Raw genomic sequence first — 13850 nt, forward strand, 5'->3', positions numbered from 1 at the left:
ACAGGAAAGGCTTCCTATTTCCAGTACTTCCCTCTTCTGAATGCCACGCATTCTACATGTATGTATGTATTTATTTATTTATTCTTTTCAAGACAGGGTTTCTCTGTGTAGTTTTGGTGCCTGTCCTGGATCTCGCTCTGTAGACCAGGCTGGCCTCAAACTCACAGAGATCCGCTCTGCCTCCCGAGTGCTGGGATTAAATGGCGTGAGCCACCCTGCTCGGCTCTACGGTTTTTAAACTTCAGCATGGATCAAGGTCACCCAGAGGGTGTGCTAGACAAGGGTTGCTGAGCTCACTCCTCTAGTTTCTGATTTGTTCCAAGGGAGGGCCTGAGCATCTGCATTTCTAGCAAGTTTCTAGGGAATGCCCTTGCTGCTTGCCTGGGAATCACATCTGAACTGAATAACTGCATTCTCTTAGTAACTGTTAAGTGTAGGAGACAAGCACATGTTATGGGAAGACAGAGAGACAAGGTGATTTACCTGTGTAGCAAGGGTTGGAGGAATCAGAAGGAACACTGGGTTAGAAACTTGTGCCTATTCCCAATTCCTAACTAGCCCTATAACCTTGAGCAAGCTTTGAGCCAGGTTTCCCATGAAATGGCCGGTCCTGACCTACCTCCTTCAGCTGACTTTTGTGAGTCTTGGAGGCTCACACACTATCTCTGTGTGAACTGAGACCCCCACTGGCACATGACAAGGAGTTCTTTATGATGTTGGCATTTATTTTTACCCAGCATGATTTAAACTGTGATTGTTTTCAGAGACTATCTGTCCTGAAAAAGCCCAGACCACACACTTTATGAAGACATCTCATTCCTTTTGGTGTCACTGGTATACTCCCCAGTAAAGAAAGAACATTCAAACAGAGCAGCCCAGCAAAGCCCCAAATCTCTACTGTCAACTCCGAGTATCTGTACCTCTTGAGAGATTCTCCTTTGAGTGTCCAAGTATGGAGACACGGGCTTCATTATTTTATTAAATAACAAGGTATGGTCCTGTTACAAACTGCTCCTAACCTGGAAGAAACTTCTTCAGCTGGGCAGAGAGGGCTCAGTGTTGAACATGCAGTACTTGACTGGCTTGATTCCTCCCCACAGGTATTGACTAATGCATCTAACGGCCTTCTCTCTTCTTGGGCAGAACTTCTCAGACCCATACCTATGTGCTACTGTTTCCACAAGAGGAAGTGAGTGTGCACTGGTGGCGGCACAATGGTTCTTAGCAGTAGCTATGCATGAGCCCTGGACTGCTTCCCGTGTACACCAGAGGGAAAGGGAAATGGTGACAAAGGACCCAGCAGTGCAGTGAGTGACCTATCTGGGTTAAGGTAGCAACCAGACTGAGTGAGACAGAGGGGACCTCAGAGGGCCCCCAATCCCCTGAGACAGTGATTCCGATTCTGCGTGCCCCTGTAGATTTAACTAGGTGGTCAGAAAGGGCCATGACCCCAAAGTTTAAGAATGACTGAACCAGGAGAAAACATAATGGGGAGCAAACCACTCTGACACTAACTCTGAGCCTCCGCCATCAATATCTCCTTTTGAAAATTAAAAACCCACCAACAAATGCAGGGCGGGTCTCATGCGAGCACCCTGCGCTGGAACCATTCCAAGATACTTGGCGGTCAGGTTACAGACCTTGTAGTTTCAGCACTACACAGAGACAGCCTTATTGACTCCCAGGGCTCCAGGATAGATACAGGCTCAAAAGGCTTTAGCAACACTCTTCGTACCCAGGTGACACTTCAAATATCTGTACTTTACCAAAGATAAATACATATATTACTGGTGTCAACAGCCACTTGATGAGTGCTTAAGCGGGAATATTTTGTTTAAACACAAAAATAAAAACTTACCTTATTCAACAATCAAAAGTACCTCACAAAACTGACAGTTATAAACAGATGGAATAAAACAGCAAAAACTCTAAGCTTAGGAGGTTGGAAAGATGGTTCAGGGTTGCAGAGGACTGGAGTTCAGGTCCCATCACCTACACAGTGACTCAAAATCATCCATAACTCCAGTTCTAGGGGATTTGATACCCTCTTCTGACCTCTGCAAGTACCAGGCATATACGTGGTGCACAGGCATACATACACACAGGCAAAACATCTATATACATAAAAACAAAACAAAACAAAAAACTCAAAACTCTAAGCTTAGTAAGAACTGTGTTTACTGTATTGGTCCTCTAACAACTTAATTTATAAGCACACATTCACTTTTTATAAAACACACAACAGGTTTGGTTATGACATTTTCATTCACATATATAATACACACTGATCATATTCATCTCTCCATTATCTCTTTTCCTTCCTCTTCCCTCCCAAAAGTCTCCTTCTCTTTCCACATAACTTTTATAATTTTGTGCGTGCAAGTGTGGTGGTATATATGTATATATACATGTGTACATGAAGGTGTGCATGCCTGTGTGTGCATGGGCAGTAGTAAAAAGAGAGTGTAACTGAGAAAGTAGTGGAAAGTAGTAAAAAGAGAAAGAATGTAACTGAGGCAAGGGAGAAAGGGATAAGAGAGTCAGAACGACAACTATGAATGAAGAGGGCAGGCAATAAAGGGTCAGCAGCCTGAAACACGGAATGGCTTTGGTAATCACACTCATGGGAGACAACGAAGGCCAAGGGGGTAGGGAAATCCAGGACACTCCTAAGGTCAGGTAGTGTTTCACTCTCAGATGTGAAACAGGATCCAGGAGTAAAACACAAGACAGCCAGGGTGCAGAAGAGCAGATGACTGAAATATGCAGGAGAAATGGCAGCCTGCTTAAGAGAAAGTGGAAACAGTAGTCAGCAAGGAGTCAGAGAAGTCTGAAGGCCTTTACACCTTAAAGTCCCGACAGCAGAAAAGAAGGAGTGAAAGTTACAGTTAAGGACTGATCACCTAGGAGAGGAAAAAATACACCCCAGACCATGAAGTACAACTCTGCCCTCCAACACCAGTTCACACCCACCCTTTCATGACCTCTCCATTCCCTAGCTGAAGGCCCACACTCCCCAGTGGACTTCTGGTCTTATAATCATGTTGTTCAACTGCACTGTGGAGAAAAGCTCTTCTTCCCCTATCAGAATTTCTGTAAGGTCACATCCACCATCTTGTCTTCCTTGTTTCTTTAGACACTCCATTGCTAACGGGAGGGACTCAGGGAATAGCACTGGCTCATGAGAAGTTAATACACAAGCACACACAGGAATGCTCTTAAGCAGCACACACTATTTTTGAGGGAAGCAAATACTCTGAGGAGAGGCAGCGTCCAGTCAAATGAGACAAACAATGGAGACAGCAAATGGAGAAAGACGTGCAGAGGCCAACCTGCTGTGATCCCCTCCTGCCTTTCTGGGGCCATTAAGTGAGCCAGAGGCACCAACAGATGAAGGGCCTGTTGTAGCTTAGCTTTCTTGTGGCCCTTGTCCCAATTATATGACATTTGACTTTCACCGTGGAGCATCCACATCAAAGTACTGCATCACAACAACAACAACAAACCAAAAACAAAAACCAACAAACAACAAAACTTTTGGGAAAATTCAGAAGAAAAAAACTGTCAACAATACAAAATCAAACCCACAAATGGAGTGGCTACCTTAGTTCTGAAAAAACGGTTTTAAGGGCTTCAAAACTGAACGTATTTTCTTTAGGTTTATGGGAGGAATGCACATTTATGAGGGCATGGACAACCAGACTTCGAGAAAACAAAGCAAAGATGTGAACTCTGTCCAAGCGCTCACAGGACATGAACTGAGGAGGGAATATGGCAGACATCCACACAATGTAGCCCATTCAGCTACAACAACAATGAAAATCTTGTCATGTGCAGCAGAATGGATGTAACCGGGAACAGGACATTAGGAAATTACCAGCTACAGGAACACGGAAAGCAAAGTACTGCATGTTCTCTCTCATGTGCAGAAAGGAAAAGAAATTCCACAGCTCCCCACCCCAAAGCAAAAGAGGCCCGTGATTAGAAGGCACTGGGAGAGGGGTGGTGAGAAGGACGGACAATGGCTGGATGTGATCAATATGCACTGCATGCATGTGTGGAGACAGCACAGTGAAGTACATTAGTATGTACAATTAACTGTGCTAACAGCAACAAGACCAGGAATTAAAAAAAAAAATCTGTCTAACCCAGGTCTAACCAGACAGAAAGGACTAAGAACAAAACCGCAGTAAAATACCATTGGGCTACTCAAGGAATGACACTGTGGGGGGCAGTATAACCTGCTTCAGATGAATCTAAAGCAGTGCACATCAAGACCTAACCGTTAAATGACAACAGGAGAGTAAACGGGGTAGAGCAACACAGTCAACCCTAAGACACAAGGAAGGAAATAAAGAGCAGAATAGAAAACAAATATTCACGTATGGTCTGCCGATCACACGATTATCTCTGACTCAGAGAAAACATCCTCTAATGGGCCAGGTCTAAAAAAATACCAGAAAATAAAAAACAGAGAAGAAAGTCCTTGATAAATAGGTGTGGATCATGAGCACATTTCATCTAAGGGACTGCAAAGCATCATCTAAGGGATTATAAAAGCACCCTCTTTAAAATCTAGTACAAAACACCAACTACCATCACTGTGTCAACATGGTACTGGAGATTTTGTCCAGAACATGAGGAGAAGATCTGAGGGGAAGCAAGTGACACAATGGTAGTGTCCTTGCAGACAATGCCATCACAGGGTGCACTGGAGTCACAGAGCTGGGCATGGCAGCCGAGTGGCAGTGCCAGCGGAGTTGGCACTGAGAACCTGTGCTCTTCCTTCTTGCTCAGGATATTCTTCTTTGCTATGGTCTCAATTTTCTTCTCTTTCCAGCCATACTTACACAAGATTGCTTTTCTTCCTTTCACAGTCTACTGGTAAATATTTTCCTACAGGTCAATCTTTGGCCCTCGGTCTTTTATTTATATAATTAAAAAGGTATGTTGATTCTCCAGTTTGTTTCTATACTTGCCTTCAACCCAGGTTCTGGCATCCATCATTATCTACAACTTACCTCTGAGACAAATGCATTATCCTTGCTCTCAATGCTACTCATGCACAGAATCTTTTGACGTCCATTTTTCCTTTCCTGAAGACAGTGGCTATCAATAAATGCTCTACATTGTAAAAAATCATACTGAAATTTGTAATTATTCTGTGAGCGTGTGTGTGCACTTGCGGCATAGTGAGAGGCCAAGCTGTGGGAGTCCATTTTCTCCTTTCACCATGTGGGTTCCAGGACTGGACTCAGGTCATCAGGCTTGGCAATAGGTGCCATCACCTGGTGAGCCATCCTGTTGGGCCAGAGTAAAGGCAGCTTGAATTAAAGACTTGCCTATTTTCTTTTTTCCCTTTTCTTTTTGTTTTTTCAAGACAGGGTTTCTTTGTGTAACCTTGGCTGTCCTAGAACTCGCTCTGTAGACCAGGCTGGCCTCGAACTCACAGAGAGCTACCTGCCTCTGCCTTCCGAGTACTAGGATCAAAGGCGTGCACTACCACTGCCCAGCTCAGCCTATGTTTTCTTTTCTTCCCTTTAAAAAAAAAAAAAAAAAGATTTATTTATTTATTATGTATACAGTGTTCTGTCTGCATATATGCCTGCATGCCAGCAGAAGGCACCAGATCTCATTATAGGTGGTTGTGAGCCACCATGGGTTGCTGGGAATTGAACTCAGGACCTCTGGAAGAGCAGCTAGTGTGCTCTTCACCTCTGAGTCATCTCTCCAGCCCCAGCCTATGTTTTCATAAAGCCATCTCTCCACTCCTGCTGCTTCCATTTTAGTCAGAGTCCTCATACCTTGTATTTACAGATCACTGCAGCAGCCTGTGCTGTTTCTCTGCTCAAAAGGCTCCCATCAGGCAGAGCAGAGGGCAGCAAACTTTCTGTGAAGTTTAACTTGAACCTTGCCCTCACGGCACAGACCGAACTAGAAACGATCCACAAACAGGTATGCCTGTAACCCAATAAAACCTGGTTTAATTAATTAAACAATTATTTTCCCCAGAATAAGTGGTGGGTCAGATACAGCTCTGGGCACAGTGTCTTCACCTCTACGGTAGACCATCATGCTTTTTTAAACTAAAACTTCTTTATTCCCACTTATTCAATACAAAACCAACAATATGGATGAAGGAAAAAAAAACCCTATCCTTTTCCTTTGTTACCTATAGTACAGGTTGCCAACTAGAAATTAAAACCAATTATTTAGGTATGTTGCTCATTATTCTCAAGACCTTATTTTCCCTTTAAATTTATAGCCCTTGTAAAGACAATTTACTGGAAATTACGTCAACAGTACTGTAAAGGTTTTGATCCAAGCAGGACAAATCAGAGCAGTTGGCAGCCAAGTCATCCTCCTGTCTTTTAGGGCAGAATACATCAAGAATGAAAGAAGCTGCCAATAAAAAATTTGATTCAATGAGGCAGATTATAATGACATTGATGGGATTTTGATCTCAATAATCGGGAAGGGCCCAGGATTCTGCTAGCTACAGGAAAACACAGGAACTTGTCTCCTCTAGACGTTGAGATAAACTTGGTTGTAAAAGAAGGTATGAGTCAGGGGTGGTGGTATACCTCTAATGATAGCACTTTGGAGGTAGAGGCAGGAGGACAGAGTTCAAGGTCATCCTTAGCTAGCTGTCACATTTGAGGCCAGCCTGGGTCACATGAGAGCCTGTCCCCGCCCCGACAGAAAACATGAATAATCACTGCAGACTGGCAGCAGCACCTAGTGTTTCAAGCAGAGCAGAGTTATTTTTTCCTATCTGCAAATGGGGTATGCTAATTAGCTTGAGTTAGCCATTCTGTAAGGTGTATATGTATGCATACACATACAAATATCATGTTTAAGTCACACATTTATCTGTCATAAATAGAGCAAATATTTCTAAAACCTGAGGACTTTCTGTAAGAACTGTGGCAAGCACTAACCCTGCAAAGGAAGAGAGCACAGGGGTGAGATTCTCTATGTACCCAGGGAAAGAAAGCAAATCGGCCACAGGAGGAGGTAGCTGTGGTACAGACCAAAGCAATTGTCAGGGAAAGGGCAGAACTACAAGGAAGCACAAGGGCCCAGGCTCCAGGTCTAAGCCTTAACTTTCTGTTTTACTATGAAGACAATAACATCTTAAGGTTACATTCATAAAGTAATCAAATTTCAAAGAAAAAATGTGACAGGGACTCCCACAAGTTATCTATATGTTCAGCAACTGATTACCTAATCTTGACCACTCTTCCTTTACAAACACAAAAGAATCGGGATTTATAAAATCAACAGTAAGTTCTCTACAAATACCCAAGGATTAAATATTATATTCAGAACAATGTTTACGTGTAACTTATTGCCAAATGTAACTGTAATGCATGACTAACTTAAATCTGCTAATAGCTTTCCCTCTACATTAAAATCGGAGGGGGTGGTGGGTAGTACAAGCCTTTGAGGCCAGCACTTGGGAGGCAGAGGAAGGTCAATCTCTGTCAGTTGGAAGCCAACCTGGTCTAGACAGTGAGTTCCAGGCTGGCCAGGGCTACATAGTAAGACCCTGTTTCAATAAAACAAAACATAACATACAATAGAGCGGGGCTTGGGAAGTGGTTCAGTGAGTAAAGTCCCGGCAGCATAAGCATGAAGACTTGAGTTCGGATCCCGAGCACCCACTTAAAAAGCTGAGTCTGGGTGCTGGAGAGATGGCTCAGTGGTTTAGAGCACTGGCTGCTCTTCCAGAAGTCCTGAGTTCAATTCCCAGCAGCCACATGGTGGCTCACAACCGTTTGTTACGGAATCTGATTCTCTCTTCTGGTGTGCATGAAGACAGGTCATTCATATACATAAAATAAATATTAAAAAAAAAAAAGCTGAGTCTGACTGCACATGCCTGTAACCTATCTGAGTTGGGGGTGGAGACGGGGATCCACAAGGCTTATTGGCCAGCCAGTCTAGCAGAATGGTGAGCTTTAAGTTCAGTGAGAGATCCTGCCTCACAGAGTCAAGGTAGAGATGGGTCAAGAAAGGATGACTCTTTTCTCATGCATATGTATATACACGCACATACCCACACTACACACATACACACCACAATTACACCACAAAACAAAACAAAATAAATAAAACCCAACCAGAACTCAATCATGGTCTACAAAGGCCTGTGTGAGTTGGCCTTGCTCCTTTCCTGGCTGTGTAGTACACTGCAGTCACATGGGCTTTCTCTGCTCTTCACACGCCCTGCCTGTTCTGTTCCAGGGACGCTTCAGCCATCGCTGTAGGCTCTGCCTCACAGCTTCACACGGCTCTTCATTCTTGATTTCAGATGGACCACCCAGTTTAGATTATCTTCACTCCTCTAGAAATAAACCTTCTGTGCTGATCCTAGAACTCCTACCTCAGTCTGAAATCACACAGCTCATTTCTCTACTCATCTTTGTCCTAGTCACTATCAACTGAAGATAAGATGTACAAGCAGAGACCTTGCCTGGTGGTCACTCAATCCTGACACTGAGATCAGTGCTAGATACCTGCCTTTGGTAAGTATTCAGCAGTTAGTATGTGCTGAGAGAATCAACAATCTCTGTGTTCTACATCAGGCCATCTACATAAGCAGGGTCTTGGAAGGACCATGAATCATCAACCTTGAGCACAACAGAATTACTTCCAAAGAAAGCACAACCCTGAATGTAGGGAACTAAACAGTCTAACTCTCCCAGAATATCTAAGACACAGAAATTATGAAGGTTTAAAAACTGCCCATAGTACACTGGAGACATTCTGATTTGAATTAAATAATCACAGGTTGGTGATGAAAGTTAATTTACCTGAGGGTGTGTGGTAAGCAACGAGGATCCGGAGACGTAAGATACTTTCTCATAATGGGACTGGATAATCCAGTTGGAGCTTCCTAGGGCATAGCCAGAGCTTAGAGGGGTCACCTGAACAGCACCAAAAAGCTCCTAAAAAGAACCACACAGAGAGCATGCCAGCCATCAACAAGTCAAGTCAGTTTAAGGGAAAGAGCAAGAAATGACCTTATTTTAAAGCAAACTGAAGACCAAAGGGAATAGTACAGTCTGTGCAGTGGACAACGGAAGCAATCCTGGGGTGTCTGCCACCTCATTCTCTGCTCATGTTTTGTCGTCAGGTACACTGGGTCCAGGCACTAAAGAGCAAGGGTGACAAGTTACCCAACAGAACCAGGAGTCAAAGACCACTTTTCCTTTTCCACTGTAGGTGAGGTTCCAGTTCTGAGTGGCTCTAGCTGCAGGGCAACACCAGAGCAGGAATCCTTAATTTAGGTCAGCTCTCAAATCACCCTTGGGAAGCTGCTTCTCTTTTCTATTGCCTATGTCTCAGATGGGTAAAGTTGTGTCTGGTTTCTCAGGTAACAGGATGGGACAGATCTCCAGACTCGGCCAACCCAGTTTGAGCTGATGTCAGGGACTGGGGGTGATGAATGGGTACCACTGAAAAGCAAGGAGGGTGGGGAAAATCCACCTACATTGTTTTTTCTTGGGATAGGGCAGCTTGAAGAAGAGCCACAAGAGCCCCAGGGACTCAACACAGGGCCAGCACCCCTGAAAACCCTCACAGAAACACCAACACTCACAATTTTCTGAGAATATCCCACCAGCTGGATTTTACTCAGGGCAGAGTTCACCTCCTGCATTGTGTAGCATCTTCTCCAGGTAGATACTTCCACTGCGTCCTTGAGAGGAGAAGGCAGCAGCCTGCAAACACATCACAATGTCAACCACGAGGTGAACATGTCATCAATTAATAGATATTTCTAATAATATGACCACTTTCCTTAAGTTGGTCAGTTTATTGGCATAAGACTGTTCATGGATTCTTTCATGATCATTATTTACATAATGTTAGCATTACTGTCGCCTCTTTCAGATTCTAGTAATTTGAGTCTTTTTTTTTCCCTGTCAATCCAGGAAAAGACTGTCAATTTTACTGTTTTTTTAAAACAAGTGTGGGTGGTGGCTCAGTGGGTAACAGTACTTCTTGAACAAGCTTGATGAGCTGAGCTCAATCCCTGGAATGTAGGTAAAAGTCTGGACGCAGCAGTGAGCATCTGTAATCCCAGGACTCTGACTGTGAGGCGAAGGAGACAGGAGAATCGGCAGGAAGCTCATGGGCCAGCTGGCCGGGAGCACGCAGTGTAGTGGCAGAAGCCAGAGATGCAGCCTTAACAGGGTGCAAGGTGAGAACCAACTTCCAAAGCTGTCCTGACTGCCACACAAGCACCACGGTACCCCGACAATTTTAAATCTTTTGATTTTGTTAATTTTTTTCGTTTTATGTTTCTATTTCCATTTTATTTATACAGCATATAGTTTTTTGTTTTTTTTTTTCCCCCGAGACAAGGTTTCTCTGTGTTAACAGCTCTAGCTGTCCTGGAACTCGCTGTGTAGACCAGACTAGCCTCAAACTCACTGAGATCTACCTGCCTCTGTCTCCCGAGTGCTGGGATTAAAGGCATATACAACCTCCACCAGGCTAGTTACTATTTTTTTTGAACCTAGGCTGATAATCCCTACAGTCCGACTGGACCGTCCCTCCCATTCACATTTATTTTCTATTACTGATAGAGTCGGACTATATTTTCCACCTTAACTTTTCTGTTTGTCCCACTTCTTTTTTGTCCCTCTATCTTCCTTTGTTTTAAATACTTATTTATTTATTTAATGGACACTGGGGTTTTGCCTGCATGTGTATCTGTATATGAGGGTGTCAGATCCCCTAGAACTGGTTTTATAGACAGACAGTTGTGAGCTGCTATGTGGTGCTGGGAACTGAACCCGGGTCTTCGGAAGAGCAGCCCGTGCTCTTAACCCCACCCTGCCACTTTACCACTTTCTTCTGTACTGTTTTCTGAAGTAGCTTTTAAGTTGATCATTTTCCATCATTTTTGAATTATTTTATTAATAGTGTCTGCAGGTTTACCCTATACACCTTAAAAATGATTTATTTCAGCCAGGCAGTGGTGGCGCATGCCTTTAATCCCAGCACTTAGGAGGCAGAGGCAGGCGGATCTCTGTGATTTCGAGGCCAGCCTGGTCTACAGAACAAGATCCAGGTCTTGCCTTGAAAAAACACAAAACAAAACAAAAAAATCTCTTTTATTTTTCATGTGTATGTGTGAACGGGAGTGGGTGATACCATACCAACAAGACCACACATAAGAGGGAGCCAGATCCCTGAAACTGGAGTTACAGGCAGTTACAAACTGCTATGTGGATGCTCTTATCCACTGAGCTGCCTCTCCAGCCCATTATACACACTCTAACACAGAACAGTTCTACTTGAACTATAACCATGTTCTGTTGTCTCCTTCTCACAGTGCTGGGGTCGAACCCAGGCTCTTGCACGTTGTAGATTATGCTCTGTCTCTGAGCTATACCCCAGACCAGGTATTTATCTACCTAACATCTCATGTTCTCTTTCCTGTTCACAAAAGATGAATGTGACCATTAATACCACCATCAAAAACGCCTCTTTGATGAACAAACATTCTTGTTCTAAAATGTATGAGGAATAATCTGGAAGACTGACCTGTGTGAGACTGACTGTACAATCTAGGTCAAAGTACTTCTGGTGAACTGAATGCATGCCTGAGGCTCTACTCTCCCCCCAAACACACTGAACATCAGAGGGTTTCCTCTCTCATACCCCCATCCTCATCTGTACTCTAATGGTTCCCCCTATACTCAGGTTAAAACTCAAGGGTTTTGCTGTATTCTGTCTTCCAGTGCCAGGTTTCCCAAGCTGGAAACCCATCTTCTCATTACCTGTCTTACACATTTTAGATGGGTAACACATTGCTACTCCAAACCTAGACCACTGTCCCACTTTTAGGTTTCATGACAGCGTCTGGGCTAAGTGCTCTATTACATGCTGTGGGAAAATGTCTGGCCTGCTTATGAGGGAGCAGGGAAGTGGTCAGGAAGCACCTTGGACAAGGCCATGGACAGCACGCTGTTATAGCTTCTCTACTTCAGGTAGCCCAGAAACTGCTGCTTTGAGGAAGTGGTACTGTGATAGGATGGAAACCCGGGAGTGACATCCAGAGAAACCTAGATTTCAACCCAAGGTCACCACTCACCTCTGAGCTGCATTCTTCATTTATAAAAGGGGGACATCAGGAGTTTTCTATTAGAAGGGTGAGAGACACAATGGACGCACAGTGTCTGCTGCAGCCACACTAACACCCATCCTTTGTACCTCCTCTAAGTTCCCACCACCAGGGTTCAGTGCTTGGACTGCCCAGCACTACCCTCCAGGAAAAATAATGACTTCTCCCTTGGGCTGCAGGGGAGAGCTGGAAGGCTATGGCGGGAGTGGATGGAAGAGCGAGTGCAGCCCCAGAGCATCCCTCCTTTCTGGTGAGTGTTTTACACGGCTCCTCTGCGACTGGCTCCTTGCTCTAGAATGACTGAAGTCCCACACAGCTACTATTCCTGTGTTTCCTTACCCATCGCTGGAGCCCTGGCACTTCTATCACCTGAAGCAGCCCTTAGTTTTCCTTCCAGCTAGGACTGGTATCTGTAGCAGTCTTTGTCAACACGAGTCACTCTGCTGGAGAGTAAACAGTCTTGAGTCCACTAACACTTGGAGTCAGGGTCTGAATCTTTTTTTTGGGGGGGGGAGGGGGTTTGAGACAGGGTTTCTCTGTGTAGTTTTGGAGCCTGTCCTGGATCTCACTCTGTAGACCAGGCTGGCCTCGAACTCACAGAGATCCACCTGGCTCTGCCTCCCAAGTGCGGGGGTGGGGGGGGGGGGGGGGGGGTGGGATTAAAGGTGTGTGCCACCACCTGTTCAGGGTCTGAATCTTAAGGGAACGTTGTGAGCGTGACTATGGGAAATATCTACCGGTTTTGTCTTTGGTAATTCAGGGCCTATTTTTAGAGAAGGTACTGGGGGTCTTTTTAGGTAGGAAAGCAATCCATTCAAGTCATGTAAATAAAGCCGGGCGGTGGTGGCGCACGCCTTTAATCCCAGCACTCGGGAGGCAGAGCCAGGCGGATCTCTGTGAGTTCGAGGCCAGCCTGGTCTCCAAAGCGAGTTCCAGGAAAGGCGCAAAGCTACACAGAGAAACCCTGTCTCGAAAAACCAAAAAAAAAAAAAAAATTAAAAAAAAAAATAAAGGCTAGAACTTACAAACGTAGTGTCAAGATAAGCTGAAGACAGCAGCACTCTTTCCACAGAAACCCCGCCCCCCTCCATGTTTCTGACAACAGTTCAGTAGAGCACTGTTGTGAGGGGAGCAGGCTGTTAAGTGTGCCTTTAAACTTTACTAATATACACTGAAATATCAACACATCTTTTTATCCAGTTCTGTTACGTCACGAATGCACTGACTTCGTTCTCATTTTTGTATACGCTGCACTGCATACTCACTACTAAAAACACAGATGCACACATGCTAACGGCTACCCCAAGAAAAGGAAGGAACAGCAATCCTGACTGGCTCCTATCTGACCTGCACTAGTAGGTGAGTTTAGAGGTCACTCTAAAACAGAGAGAACAATGGGAGACAGCAGACTGAGCAGTCCAACTAACTCTGGTCTCAGGTCTGACTTTCTGGATTTGGGTTTTGTGTTAGGTCACTTTAGACAGGGCTCCCCATGACACCCCTATCCTTTATTTGCCACCTTGTATAGGACCCTCCCTGAGCATGGACCAAGTACTTGCTTCTCATGAATAGAGTATGACAAAAATAATGGGCTTCTCCCTCTGATTAGATTCTGAGAGAGGGACTACAGAATGCCTGCTTTCTCCTATCCTGTTTTTACACACTCTGATGAAATCAGCTGCCATGTAAAAAGTTCAGTTGATGGGCA

The 13850-nt window shown here is 44.5% G+C and overlaps 1 protein-coding gene across 1 annotated transcript in view; it reads right to left on the reverse strand.

Moving 5' to 3' along the window:
- Positions 1-13850, reverse strand: part of Ints9 (integrator complex subunit 9) — a 90721-nt gene that overhangs the window by 21742 nt on the left and 55129 nt on the right. Inside the window, exons 7-8 of the mRNA XM_052732940.1 lie at positions 9608-9728; positions 8820-8954 (exon numbers count right to left, since the gene is read on the reverse strand). Of these exons, the coding sequence (XP_052588900.1) occupies positions 8820-8954; positions 9608-9728 (256 nt within the window). The remainder of the gene's footprint in view (positions 1-8819; positions 8955-9607; positions 9729-13850) is intronic.

The sequence above is a fragment of the Peromyscus californicus genome, unplaced genomic scaffold (genome assembly GCF_007827085.1).
Source record: "Peromyscus californicus insignis strain IS unplaced genomic scaffold, ASM782708v3 Scaffold_12__1_contigs__length_115047231, whole genome shotgun sequence".
Classification (NCBI taxonomy): Eukaryota; Metazoa; Chordata; class Mammalia; order Rodentia; family Cricetidae; genus Peromyscus; species Peromyscus californicus.